Source organism: Primulina huaijiensis, chromosome 5 (assembly GCF_012295235.1).
Source record: "Primulina huaijiensis isolate GDHJ02 chromosome 5, ASM1229523v2, whole genome shotgun sequence".
Lineage (NCBI taxonomy): Eukaryota > Viridiplantae > Streptophyta > Magnoliopsida > Lamiales > Gesneriaceae > Primulina > Primulina huaijiensis.
In genome coordinates, this window is record NC_133310.1 from 3,356,159 (window position 1) to 3,368,555 (window position 12,397).

Genomic DNA, 12,397 nt, shown 5'->3' on the forward strand with positions numbered 1-12,397 from the left:
AAAAGCAACTACAAAGAAGATGAAGATTCGTGATCTCGCGCAATTTGTGTTGCACATGTTGATCACGATTGATGATACCCCGGGAAGATCCGGGGGTCATGGATAGTGCCCGGGTCAGGGAGGGTGATTATTCATGAGACGTAATAAAGCCAGTATCTGGGAGTAGGTCGGCAAGGAAGCCCGGTCCCTGGAGGGCCCGGGACGATGCAGGATGAGCTCGACAGAGACATTCCAACGAGTTCAGAAAAGTGCCGAGCCATTGAAGCAACCGGGACATAACCCCCTCGGGACATTATATGCCCGGGCTCTCATGTAGCTTCCGGGAAACTTTCTACCCGGACCACTTTGATACAGATGACGCGTTTAATGACGCCGAAAACGTAGGGTATGCGCGGCCGACCTATCTCTGACAATAACATAAATGGTTGACAAAATTAAGTGGGCTGGATGTGATTAGTATGAGATTTGACATGTCAGAACAATAGGGTATAATCAGCCGTCCTACTATAATTAATGATCAGCACAAAGAACGAGGTCATCATTGCATCCTCTACTATAAATATCAGGTTCTATCTTTGCATTTAGGATCTATTGATACATTAAATACTCTCATTTATTATTCATTTACTCCTCATTTCCCACACCAATCAGACAGCCCTCACTGGGTTACGTTGGTTTTCTTGCTTGAGTTCATCACTGACTTAAGCATCGGAGTGGTCACGTCGGATACCCCTCCGGCGCCCATTCACGTGGTTACTTTCTTGGTTGCAGATCTTGATATTATTGTCCAGAAAGCAAGCTATTGATCCAGATGTCTTGTTCTCATTTTCCTCCATTATTTTGATAGTAGATTCGGCGGAGCATTCGACCCGGCTCGTTCATTTGTCTCGGATCACATCAACGATGTATTTTGGTATCCCGTTTGTTGATCTTAACCATTGGATCACTTGAATATCGGACTCGTGACATTGAGACGCCCAAGTCGTTATTTTCGCCCGTTGCTATATTTTTCTCCGTAGGAAATTTTGTTTATGTGGGAGAAGGAATAATGAATTTGATCAAAACTATGTGGTAGGATTCTTGGTTTGACCATCGGCACGAAATATAAGATGAAAGCTAAAAATACATAAATTTTGAGGTTAGGAGAAATAATAATGGCCATTCTTGAATACATTGGGCATTCAGACGAAGATGATGCTTAAGAAGAAATTGGTTTCCATGTCCTTAAATAGTAGATTCGATGTCTCCAGCAAAATCACAGTGTCGGATTTACTTATTACCAATTTTTTTTAAGAAAACAAACAAACAAGAGTTTAAAAAAAAAACTCTTGAAATGGATGTAGCAGTAGCTTGTTGAAAACTTAGAATCTTTACTTGATCCAGGATGTATCTTAATTTCTTGAAATGGCAAGAAAGTTATAAAATGTGTTGTCTGGAGATTTTGGCTTTCCATGAGTATCGTTGATCTTGTCGTGATTTTTTTCTAAAATTTTGTCACAATCAGGGAAAAAAATACACCCGCCTGATTAATCAGCCCAATTGAAGCCAAATATTCAGAGTACAAAATGGACCATTTTATTTAAAAATGAACACGACGTGAATGATAGCTTGCTTATATATATATTTAAAAATGAACACGACGTGAATGATAGCTTGCTTATACACACACACACACACACACACACATGCATGACTGAGTCTGAGTCTCTCTGGACTAAGTGCCTGAAGGCCAAGTCCAAACAAATTTGAAGCCGTCATCACCATAGCCTTTATATATATTATATATACATGACTATTGCACATACAGCTGAATCTAAGGTTAATCACCATGGAATATTTTCAAAAATATTTCGGTTTTCTGCTGATTATTGGAAGATCAATCCAACTTTTTTCAAAAAATGCAAAGTTGATGGCTTTACTAACCACAATTTCCCTACTCACTTCTTCAATCTTCTTCCTCCTCTTCGACTTCTCCTCGCTCTCGTTAACTCGCGACATGCTCGCCAAGGAATCCTTGATCCCAATCACAAGCGCATCTAGCTCGGAATTCAATAACCGTGTGCTCAGCAAAATCAGAAATTTCCCACTACTCCTCTCAGTATATATCGCCTTCGTTTTTTCGTATTCTTTCATCGCAGTTCTGTCCATGATCGCCACAGTCATAGTAACATCTGAATCTTGTAATAACAAGACTTTATCCTTGAAAGGATTGTCGTCAAGAATCTTGAAATCTTTGAGAAGGACAATTGCTACGGGGGTTTACACTACCATATTCGTGATAGGCTATGTTTTCTCGGTCATTTATTTGGCAGGCCCTATACTTTCGAATTCGTCTTCTAATCCGTTTGCTGTCCTCGGATATGGTTTCTTGTTCTCTGTGTTTGCGTATATAATATATCTTTATATGTCAAGTGTTTGGATTCTTGGATTGGTTGTTTCAGTGCTGGATGAAGAAAGTTGTGGGCTCGTGGCATTGGGGAAATCTTCAGCTATGATTAAAAACTACAGGTTTAATGGGTTTTTCCTGAATATTTTCTTGAATTTGATGACTTTGGCTTTATTTATAGGTCTAAAGATTGTAAAGGGTGATAATAATTGGTTATCAGATGACCCGAGTATTCTTTCAGGGTTGTATTTGGTGAATTGCTCTTGTTTAGTGAAGATTTTCAGTTTTGTGGCTTACACGGTTTTGTATTTCGAGTGTAAAGAAAACCCTCATGAAGAGATTGAATTGGGAGGGTATGGGAGAATTTCTACAACTACACCACTTTTCAGTGGTGTCCCTTGAAGGTTCTTATAATATTCTGTGTAATTTATGGATTATTCATCTTTATATATGTAATAATGTATACATTAATCTTTCATCTTTTCGTTTTTTTATTATATTTCGGTTGCAATATGGACGGATTTAGAAATTTTTTTTATCGCAAATGAATTATTCATATACGAATTATCATGTAATGTACCTGAACTTAAAAATCGATGAGAACAAATCTTAAAAAGTCGAACTTATAACATTTAGTTAAAATGGTGCAAAAAACTTCGGAAAATGACAAATCGCCTTTGTTGGCAACTTGGAATCAATCAAAATCAATTCTTGCACGTTCATTAGCATCGTCAAGTCTACTGTATTTTATGACTGGACAAAACAAAATTATGTGCCCAGAGTGGCTCCAATCCTTGATCGTGATCTTTAAAAACAAACAATTACACCGCAAACTGATAAATGCAAAGATTGAGAGAAAGGGATGGATCTACATGTTACATTCATTTAGCTTTCCTCTTGTCTAGCCTATCGTTTATGCAAATTAAAAGCAATGAACATGCAGTGTGTGTGTGAGTGTGTGTGTGTGTAAAGCCGTGCATATACAATAGGCTAGACAAGAGGAAAGATAAATGAATGTAACATGTAGATCCTTCCTTTCTCCCAATCAAAGAAGTACGAAAATCATCAGTAGTTACAAACTTAGAAATGGAAAAAGTACTTTTTGACTATTTCGGTTTTCATGTTAGAATGCATAAAACATTACCATATACAAGAAAATTAAAGTAAATGTTTATGTTCCCTTGTTCTCGAAAAACTATCATTAACAGTTTACTTCTGAATATGGGATGCATCAAATGTACCTCCCCAGCCAGGAACACCAGTACCACTGATGACTGGGCCGTTAACTACTGGAGGAAGAGGTGCATATCCACTGCTGGTAAATGGATTCGTTCCCCCTCCCACAACTCCAACCAAAGGAGGAAAAGGCATACTAAAATTGTCAAAACCACCATTTCCATGAAAAGTAGGTGGATAAATGTAACCTGAATTGATATGAGGGGCGTTGTACAGTATTGGAGCTACAAAAGACACGAGAGAATTGTTACACACAAGTGGAAAACAAGAGAAAATAAGCTTTAATAAGATTTCGGGTAAGCTATAAAATGCTATACGGGGTGCTATTCATCCCAGTGGCTAATTATCTTGGCCACATTAGTTTTATGATCAAGATGGTAGGTAGTTTGATAGGTGAATCTCACCCAATGTAGCAGACAACCAACAAAGATTTCATGTATGGACAGAAAATTACCTCCAGCTCTCTTCTCAGCATTTAACACCTCAGTTTGCAACCTTTCCACTTCTTCAACCACGCAAATAAGGTCTTTTTCCATGATCTTCATTTGTTCCACCTTTTCTATGTTCAAACCTTTTTCATGTTCAAAGACCTTGCTTTTGTTTCATATCAAAAGGAAATAGTCAAGGCCAAATATGACGAAACACATGACGAAATCAGAGCATCCATAAAAATGCAAGAACTGACACCATGATGTCAATTTTGGTCTTGGTTTCCATTAGTGTTGGGTTTGTTTTGAAGGATTTGGAATTAGGGGAATGATTTGAAATCTATTATAATGCTTCATACAAAAATATATAAAATTTGAGTTTACCAACAAATTTTAAGTGAAGGATCTGAACAGGGGTTTCAGATGGCTAAATGACGAACTTAAATATAATGAATTAGTTTAAATTTCTTTAAATGAAAGGATTTCAAAATTAATGAACATGACAACATGTTATGATAGGGATTTCAAATGTCCTAAAAATGAACTAAACATAAATTGAATTTGAATATGAGTTTAATTTTCTCAATTTGGTTTTTTTTGGCAAACAGATATGGTGGATATAGATAACGGACTTTAAATTCAGCTCAAATGCGTGAATTCAAACTCAACCTAAAATGATTGCAAATCAGCTTAAAATGGTTGCTAATGTCCAAAAAAGTGCGATAAAACTATAATCACTGATTTAAAATAATTTACTCAAAAATCCCTCCACCCAAACATTTTGTAAAATACCTCTTACCTATCCTAAAGATGATTACTCGTGGCATCAAGTAAAGACCATTAAGAATGCCTATTTAGTAATTGGAGATTAGATGAGGGTGAGAAGACGTCATATGAAAAATAATTGAGAACGTGAAAAGCTCACTGTATTTACCGTAATCTTTTATGTTCTTGTCTCAAACTATCAAGTTCAGAATGCATTTCTGGAAGCTTTTTAACATCTGCACGAACGGTATCCAATTCATTTGTAGCACGTTGGATTTGAGCAGTCAACTCTAGCTTAGCTTCCACCAAGCTTTGTGCTTCAACACGGGCCTGTTGAAGTTCCTTTTTAATATTGTCTCCAGCTCTAATATTTGCTTCCATTTTTCCAGTCTTGTCCAATAAAATCCGAATCTGAATGTCACCTTCTGTTTGTATGCTTCTGATATGTTCTCTAAGTTTCTCCACTTCCCGTTGTGCAGCTACAAGGTCCTGCCTCAACGCAATATGACTACATGCCAATTTATGATTATCTTCAGAAAGTTGTCCTATTTCTGCAGCCTGGGTGGCCAATTTTTTCTCTAAAAGAACATGAGGAAGTGGTTCCACAGAGTGAGAGACAGCAGGCAACAGAACATGACGTGCCATCTCTGGAGCTGGTGTAAAATGCCTATCATGCGGAGGTGGTATATTTCTTCTTGAAGCCATGAGTAAGACACTAATGAAGATGGGAAGGAGAAAATTTAGAAGAATTTCGTGCTAATTCATCACAAAGCACTGAGGCCACAGATAAAACTTCCAAATAGCTAACATAGAGACGATGATATTGTAATATCCTTTGAGAAATAAGGATGATGACCCTCAAGATTTCCAGGTCAGGACTCAGCATCCAGCAAACAATCCACTCTTCAAAAGCATGAATACCCAATGTTTTTAACCATAAGAAGCAAAAGATTTCTGAATACAAACATGAGGCCGAAAATATTTTCAATTCCTTTTTTGAAAATTTCCCATTTATCCAATATTTTAATTTATGATAAGTATGTTGATGACGAAACAACAATCCACCATCAATATGAGATTATCTACTGCACAGCATATAAACGACAGACCAACAATACAGCTTTCCTTCAAACTGTATGTACAAAATATGAGAAGCTTTGTTTTGAAAAGTATACATTACACAAGACAGAACTCATCAGTTAAAATTTATTGGGCCCCGATTGCCTTACTTGAATCGATTGCGAAAATTACGAATTTATGTAGTTGTTCATGGAAATTGTGACCTTTCTGAATCAGCTCATCCTAATTTGTCACTTTCTCAATAAATTTTTCTTTGGAACTACTTAATAAACCAATTTCATCGATGCAAGCCTAAGAGAAGAAAATATACTTTACTGCATAACCAATCTCACTTTTAAATCCATTAACAAAAGGAATGACAAAAAAAATCCTTAGACCAAAAATATCCGAACTAAATAAATGCATCTTGATAAGAATAAAACCACGAAAATCTAACAAACCAATACAAAATAATCATAACCAAGCCCCACCGGTCAAATTATTAAATCACCATCCCCTTTGACCATCTCCTCCACATATATAAATACTCATCTCCTTCATTTGGACCAGTACCTGAAAATTTTAAGTTTAACAATGGCGAGATGAATTCAGTATGCACTATGCAACCAGTGGCCAGTGCCCTTAAATACAGCCACTAAATCAACCTCAACCATCACGATAAAAACTATAACAACGAATACTAAATGCATATGCATATAGCATGCTAGAATTTACTATTTCCAAGAAATATAATAGAATACATATCAGTTTTATGGCATGCAACACGCTGACAATAGAGACACAAGAGATGACTCTCTATACCGTTGTGCACATAGCTAATTGATCCAAGAACCAAAAGATGGCTCATATAATCATAGTTGTCAAAAGCACAAGAAGTGCGCGCTGTTTTGCGCTTTGCACTTTAAGCACGCAAAACAACCTTTTTACAAAAATTCTGACAGAGGAGAAATCTCCCTTCGAAAGTTTGATTTCTCCTCTATTTCTTTTTTAAAAAAAGAGTAGATGAAACCCTAACATCACACCGTCTCTGTCCTTCGTTGCTTCTGCCCTCGCATGTTAACATTTGATATTTGGAAGTTGACGACGACGACGACTATTTCAACATTTAATGTCTCGTGTTTCGTATTTTTTTAGAATATTTTATTGATTGCACTTTATTTCCGTAAAACATGCTCCTCGCTTTGCGTTTTGTGCTTAAAGCCCTAAGACATTTGAGCAGCTTAATGCGCCTTGCGCTTTTTGATTACTAAGCATATAATAAATAAAACATATATACTTATGTGTTGCGTGGAGCATAGGAAAACAAGAGGTTGCACACATGCACTGCTGTAAAGATAGAAGTTTAAACCGCAGAAACCAAGAGGCAACTCCCAAAGCAAAACAGAATAGAGAATAAAGACATGCAGAATCTCGATGGATATAATCTATATGCAAAAGTAAATAATGCTAAACCTAACCGAAGCTCGACACAATATACACATATACAACCTGCAATAAAACACAAAACGATCATATATACGTCCAAATTCATAATTATGGTGTCTTTGCCAAATAAAGTGGAATCGAAGTCCGTTCGCTGAGTCGTTCGTTTAATATGATTGTAGAACTTTGGTAAAACTCTCGAAATCTTAAAAATATATATACATATAAGGTCTAAAATTCCATACTTCTGATATATTTAAGATATAATTGGGTAACTATATTCTAAATAAAAAAATAGAAAAAAATTACTCACTGGGATCAAATAAAATTGATGGCAGCAGATCAAACTCATATGTCATAACGCGAGATCGAATATGGGTTGCTAAAGCTATTGAAATAAATCATATAATCACAAAAAAATCCAATAATAATAATTATTTATTTTCAAGATTTGCATAAAATCTAAACTTGAAGTACACGGACAATGCGAATCTCAAACAACAAATTCAAATGGTTTTCAAGGCAAGGCATCAGAATTTCATATTTAAAACTTGAATGGAAATCCAATATCCATAAACAAAAAACTAGGTTTAAAAGCATAAATAGAATCTATTAACGGGAGATTAACAAGGTTCTGAAAATAATTCTCGACCTCTCAATTAATCATTTCCTAGTGGTTATAATATTGTTAGATGCCAAAACAAATGCCCCAATTAGGGTGCTCGTTCATACCTGAATGACTTAATTCCTTCGGCGAAAAAAATCTAGAATCCTCCGGTTTCCTACACTGGTGTTGTTTCCAAATATAAGTGATTCGAGAGCCTGGTCCGATGGCAAATGACAAGACATAAATAATGGTGATTTTGGGCCTAACCCGTTATTTTTTACACTGGTCCCCAATTTGGATCCATTATTAAGGCCCATATTTGAAAGATTTGTGATTTTGGGCCTAATCCATTATTTTCAAGATTATTTATTAAGGGGTCCATTATTAGGAGCATTTTCGAAATAATATCGAAATAAATACATCTTAAGTACTCAACTTGTTTGGCCTTTAGCCACCGTCTTATGGTCACCATGTGCTATGAAAGTTGGCTCATTTGTGGTCACCATGAGCAAGAAAGTTGGACTTGTTTGCCCTATATATGTTTAGACATTGTTTGATCTTAAAAATAGGATAATAATTAGGACAGATAATTGTAAGAAATATCCATGTGAAATTCTTTTTGAGTTGATATATCTCAGTGTAATGGATTTGGGCATTTCAATCTCTCTATTAATACGCAAATTATTTCAATGTTCCACTGAAAATTCTCGTTGAGCTAATACCTCTCTATAACATATTTGAACATTTTAGTCTAAATCTGATATAATTTTTTTAGCATATAAACCTCTATCTCTAAGAGAAAATTACGTTAAATATTCATAAACGTTTTTCGTGTATTTCATTCTTTATTCGCGTTCAATATATAATTAATTGAGGCAATTAAATCGAAACAACGATGGAAATTTTTTATTGACAATAGAAAAAGACTTTGGAACTCCTACCATTTCGATTTCGAAATTTACGGTGCTCAAAATCATAATTCTATCTCAAAACATTATAATTCGGAAAATGGTTTCTTTTTTAACCATTAACTTATGTAATTTTTATTAAGTTTTAAAATTTTAGTTTTGGTATATTAACTTTAAATGACCCAATTGCTGACTTAGCATCTAACAAATCAATAATTTTTTATGTCACGTCAATATCTTTCGAGGTTATGTCAGTATTTTTCGATATCACACAACACATTCCAGGCTCACATCAGTATTTTTCGGAGTCACATAAGTAATTAAATCAAAATTGTCGAAATTTTAATATCAGTGTACTAAAATCAAACTTTGAAAACTTAATAGATCAAAAACAAAAATTGAATAAGTGGACAAAAAAAACTATTTTCTCATTGATAAATAAAGACTCTTTGCTATATTATAATAGTTCAGAACCTTAGAATAACCTATTGAGGCCATGGTATAATTTTGGACTTGTCTAAAATAACTTATAGTGTGATGTATTTGATGAAGTACATAAATGAATACTTCTTTTTCATTACTGAAAATAATTTTTTGATTCTGTAATGTCAAACAATTTGTGAAAATTATGATCTTTGTTCTTTAACATTAAGCATCATATATATCAAAATACTTTAAAACTATAAACATATCACATTCACGTGATTCATAATATTCGTATATTATGTTACACACGAAGTACCACGTATTCCTCGTCGACTAAATATTAGTGCAGTCATAATTAAGCTTGCTCAGAATATATTGATTTGATCCGGATAGGATCTTCCTCAAGTTTCTAAAAAATTTCCGCTACTTATCCATCAAACGCTAGTCTTTGTCCCTCCTCATCCATGCTCATACTCGTTTCCAAACATCTCAAACTAGCACTTTGAAAAGATAAGCTATCCACATCTACGTGAAACCTTTGAAGTCCAATGCCATCTATGCTTACAATGCTTTGAGAATACTCACAATCAATTGACGTTGATTGATTACTCCTCAATCTCGGAGGATCCATTGCAAGATTTTGTTTGGGCGAGAAATGGTCTTGGAGATTGAGGTTGGCTTCAAGTTCTTGCCACACTCGACTCATTGTCGGCCTTTCTTTGGGTTCTTTCGCCACACATTTTAGCCCAAGTTGTCCCATTTTGAGCATCATATCCATGTTGCAATATCCCTCTAGTAAAAGGTTGGCGTCCAAGATTTCCTCGATGTTTCCTTTCTCAATACTAGGCCTTACCTGTATTCATCAAACACAGAAATTTATTCGACGCGAAATTCATAAATAAGTACATATTTTCATAAATTTGAACTCACCCGATCAATAATATGAGACTTGATATGAGTCCCGGTAGACTCTACCGCAGGTCTAGCAACAACAAGTTGCAGAAGTATGACCCCGAAGCTATACACATCCGTGAATGGAGTCAAATGAAAACTCGAACAATAAGCTGGGTCGAGATATCCTGGGGTACCTTTGACCAAACTGCTCACGTGTGATTGATCTCCGACCGGACCTGATCTGACCAGACCGAAATCTGATACTTTGGCTTCGAATCTGTCGCTAATCAATATATTACTCGGCTTTATGTCGCGATGGATGATACCCGGTTTTACCTCGTCGTGTAAGTGCGCGATCCCTAGTACACATCATGGCTGACGAATTTTAAAAAATGACTTTGTATGAAGTTTAATAGATTTAAACACTAATTTCTTACCTTTGGCAGCTCCGATTGCTATATCTACTCTTTGCCTCCAAGTTAAGCTTCTTCCTCCCCTCCCTAACTCGGTGTGATTATTACAAGATTTTCATAAATTCTTTTTCGAGTGTGATTAATATTCATTTAGAAAACGTTGTACATATACATATGACCTACCCATTATGTAGTCAAGTAATGAACCATTGCTCACGTATTCATAGACCAATATTTTAGCTGCCTTTGGCCCTATTTAAAGAAATCCCCGACGTCATGCAGGAGTTTAAGTCTATTAATACAAAAAATCAAATTCGATTTCGATAATCACTCACCATTTTCTTCGCAGAAACCCACGAGTCTCACTGTGTTGTTGTGCTTCACTTTTGACAGCAATCTCACCTCTGCTTCCATATAAATATAATAAACCAGAATTTATTTCAAGAAATTAAACAAAATAAACCAAATCAAGTATCGCGTAATTCTTTATTCAAAGTTCACTTAAATCTTACATTGTCAAGTCTATATTACACTAGTTTAAATAGTTGGATCGTTTATTACAACCACGTTTAGTTTTAGGCTATTAACTGCTGGCATATACCGGAAAATGCTAACAAATGTCACGTCAATAATTAGATCAAAATATAGACAAAAATTAAAAATTGTGCTAGAAACAAACTTTGAAAAATTAATATATCAAAACCCGAAATCGTGGAAATTAATAGACCAAAAAAATATTTCCAGCCAAAAAAATATGGGATTACCATTTCTGAATTCTTCGGTGGTAGTATATGATTCCGCGAGGGGCTTCTTGATTGCAAGAATCTCATTAACACCAAAAGTTCCGCAATAAACATTGCTAAACGCACCATTACCAACTAAGAATTCTTCACTAAAATTGTTGGTCGCCTTTCGTAATTCTTCCAACCGAAAACGTCTTAAATTCAATTTCTCTGCATCAAGTCCTCCTGATTTCATCACCATTCCAAGTTAGCTTCGTGAAAATGAATATATATACATAGTTGAACTCGAATTTCGTCCCAAAATTTACTAAATTGATCCATATATTTACCTCGTCTTCTCCCGCACAACGGGAAACTTGGAACGAGCTTCCTTCTGAAACAGAAACAAAGCCAGCCAACTACGAATACTAATACAATCGCGACGGTGATTCCGCCGTATAAATGTCCATTTCTGGACTCGGTTTTATGGTTTTGCAATCTTGGAAACGTTGAAACTGGTGAAAATGCTTCTCTATTCTCCATTTGTATTTTCAAAGTTCAAATGCTTTTAGTTCAAGTGGGTAGCACACACACATATATATATTTATGATATTCTATTTTTCTTGATTCAAACTTAAAGGAGTAAAAGGATATGGGATTACAGGAAAAGTAGGGAACTTAATGATGAATGAAACCAAAATTTAATGCATGAATTAGCTAGCCGGCCTTTAACGTAGTACTGCTGTTATTTTTATTATTATTGTTTCATGTTCTGCTTGTTGGCACAAACAGGACTTGGTCTTTTAATCAGGCGGCACAATTAGCCAAACAGGACAAGTTTGTTGCGAGATGGATGATGCTGTTGGATATTTTTTGCTCTTATTTTAATGTTGTTTGACGATGACAGGCTACTATAATAATCCAACGTTTTTGTTTGTTCGTTTTCGTCTGACCAGGTTTTCTGGATATGGACAGCGTACCAAATATGTGTGTCGGAATTTTTTTTATATTACGTGCATGATCACTGAAATTTTTATTTAGAAAATTGTATTTTGATCTTATATATTTATTTTTTTATGACGTGTGTTGTGTCACATTAACACTCATATA

General features: G+C 35.3%; 3 protein-coding genes across 5 annotated transcripts; 1 reads left to right on the top strand and 2 right to left on the bottom strand.

Moving 5' to 3' along the window:
* The first annotated feature begins 2,146 nt into the window (after window positions 1-2,146).
* LOC140977445 (uncharacterized) lies at window positions 2,147-2,788 on the top strand. Its single transcript, XM_073442193.1, has one exon. The coding sequence runs from the start codon at window positions 2,147-2,149 to the stop codon at window positions 2,786-2,788; it is 642 nt and encodes a 213-aa protein (XP_073298294.1).
* Window positions 2,789-3,453: 665 nt separating this feature from the next.
* LOC140976374 (uncharacterized) lies at window positions 3,454-8,139 on the bottom strand. Of its 3 annotated transcripts, XM_073440480.1 has the most exons (5): window positions 8,050-8,123; window positions 6,366-6,447; window positions 4,985-5,530; window positions 4,077-4,216; window positions 3,454-3,846 (listed from the first exon to the last, which is right to left on the bottom strand). In XM_073440480.1, the coding sequence occupies exons 3-5, from the start codon at window positions 5,518-5,520 to the stop codon at window positions 3,596-3,598; spliced, it is 927 nt and encodes a 308-aa protein (XP_073296581.1). In that variant the 5' UTR covers window positions 5,521-5,530; window positions 6,366-6,447; window positions 8,050-8,123; the 3' UTR covers window positions 3,454-3,595. The 3 variants fall into 3 exon arrangements, with proteins under 3 accessions (XP_073296581.1, XP_073296579.1, XP_073296580.1); XM_073440478.1 differs by lacking the exon at window positions 6,366-6,447 and having other exon boundaries at window positions 8,050-8,139; XM_073440479.1 differs by lacking the exon at window positions 8,050-8,123 and having other exon boundaries at window positions 6,366-6,682.
* A 1,454-nt stretch (window positions 8,140-9,593) lies between these two features.
* On the bottom strand, window positions 9,594-11,845 carry LOC140977888 (probable serine/threonine-protein kinase PBL11). The gene is made up of 7 exons (XM_073442612.1): window positions 11,638-11,845; window positions 11,330-11,533; window positions 10,901-10,969; window positions 10,749-10,817; window positions 10,590-10,652; window positions 10,189-10,511; window positions 9,594-10,111 (listed from the first exon to the last, which is right to left on the bottom strand). Exons 1-7 carry the CDS (start codon window positions 11,828-11,830, stop codon window positions 9,686-9,688), a joined length of 1,347 nt encoding a protein of 448 aa, XP_073298713.1. The 5' UTR covers window positions 11,831-11,845; the 3' UTR covers window positions 9,594-9,685.
* Window positions 11,846-12,397: the final 552 nt, after the last annotated feature.

Bases quoted from the DNA above. Each gene is read 5' to 3' on its own strand.
- LOC140977445 (XM_073442193.1), top strand. From the start codon at position 2,147: ATGATCGCCACAGTCATAGTAACATCTGAATCTTGTAATAACAAGACT.
- LOC140976374 (XM_073440478.1), bottom strand. From the start codon at position 5,520: ATGGCTTCAAGAAGAAATATACCACCTCCGCATGATAGGCATTTTACA. The intron at 4,217-4,984 runs GTAAATACAGTG...ATGAAACAAAAG, and splicing joins CAAGAACATAAAAGATTACG to CAAGGTCTTTGAACATGAAA. The intron at 3,847-4,076 runs GTAATTTTCTGT...TGTCTTTTGTAG, and splicing joins TGCTGAGAAGAGAGCTGGAG to CTCCAATACTGTACAACGCC.
- LOC140977888 (XM_073442612.1), bottom strand. From the start codon at position 11,830: ATGGAGAATAGAGAAGCATTTTCACCAGTTTCAACGTTTCCAAGATTG. The intron at 11,534-11,637 runs GTAAATATATGG...TGATGAAATCAG, and splicing joins GTTGTGCGGGAGAAGACGAG to GAGGACTTGATGCAGAGAAA. The intron at 10,970-11,329 runs GTAATCCCATAT...ATATGGAAGCAG, and splicing joins CACCGAAGAATTCAGAAATG to AGGTGAGATTGCTGTCAAAA.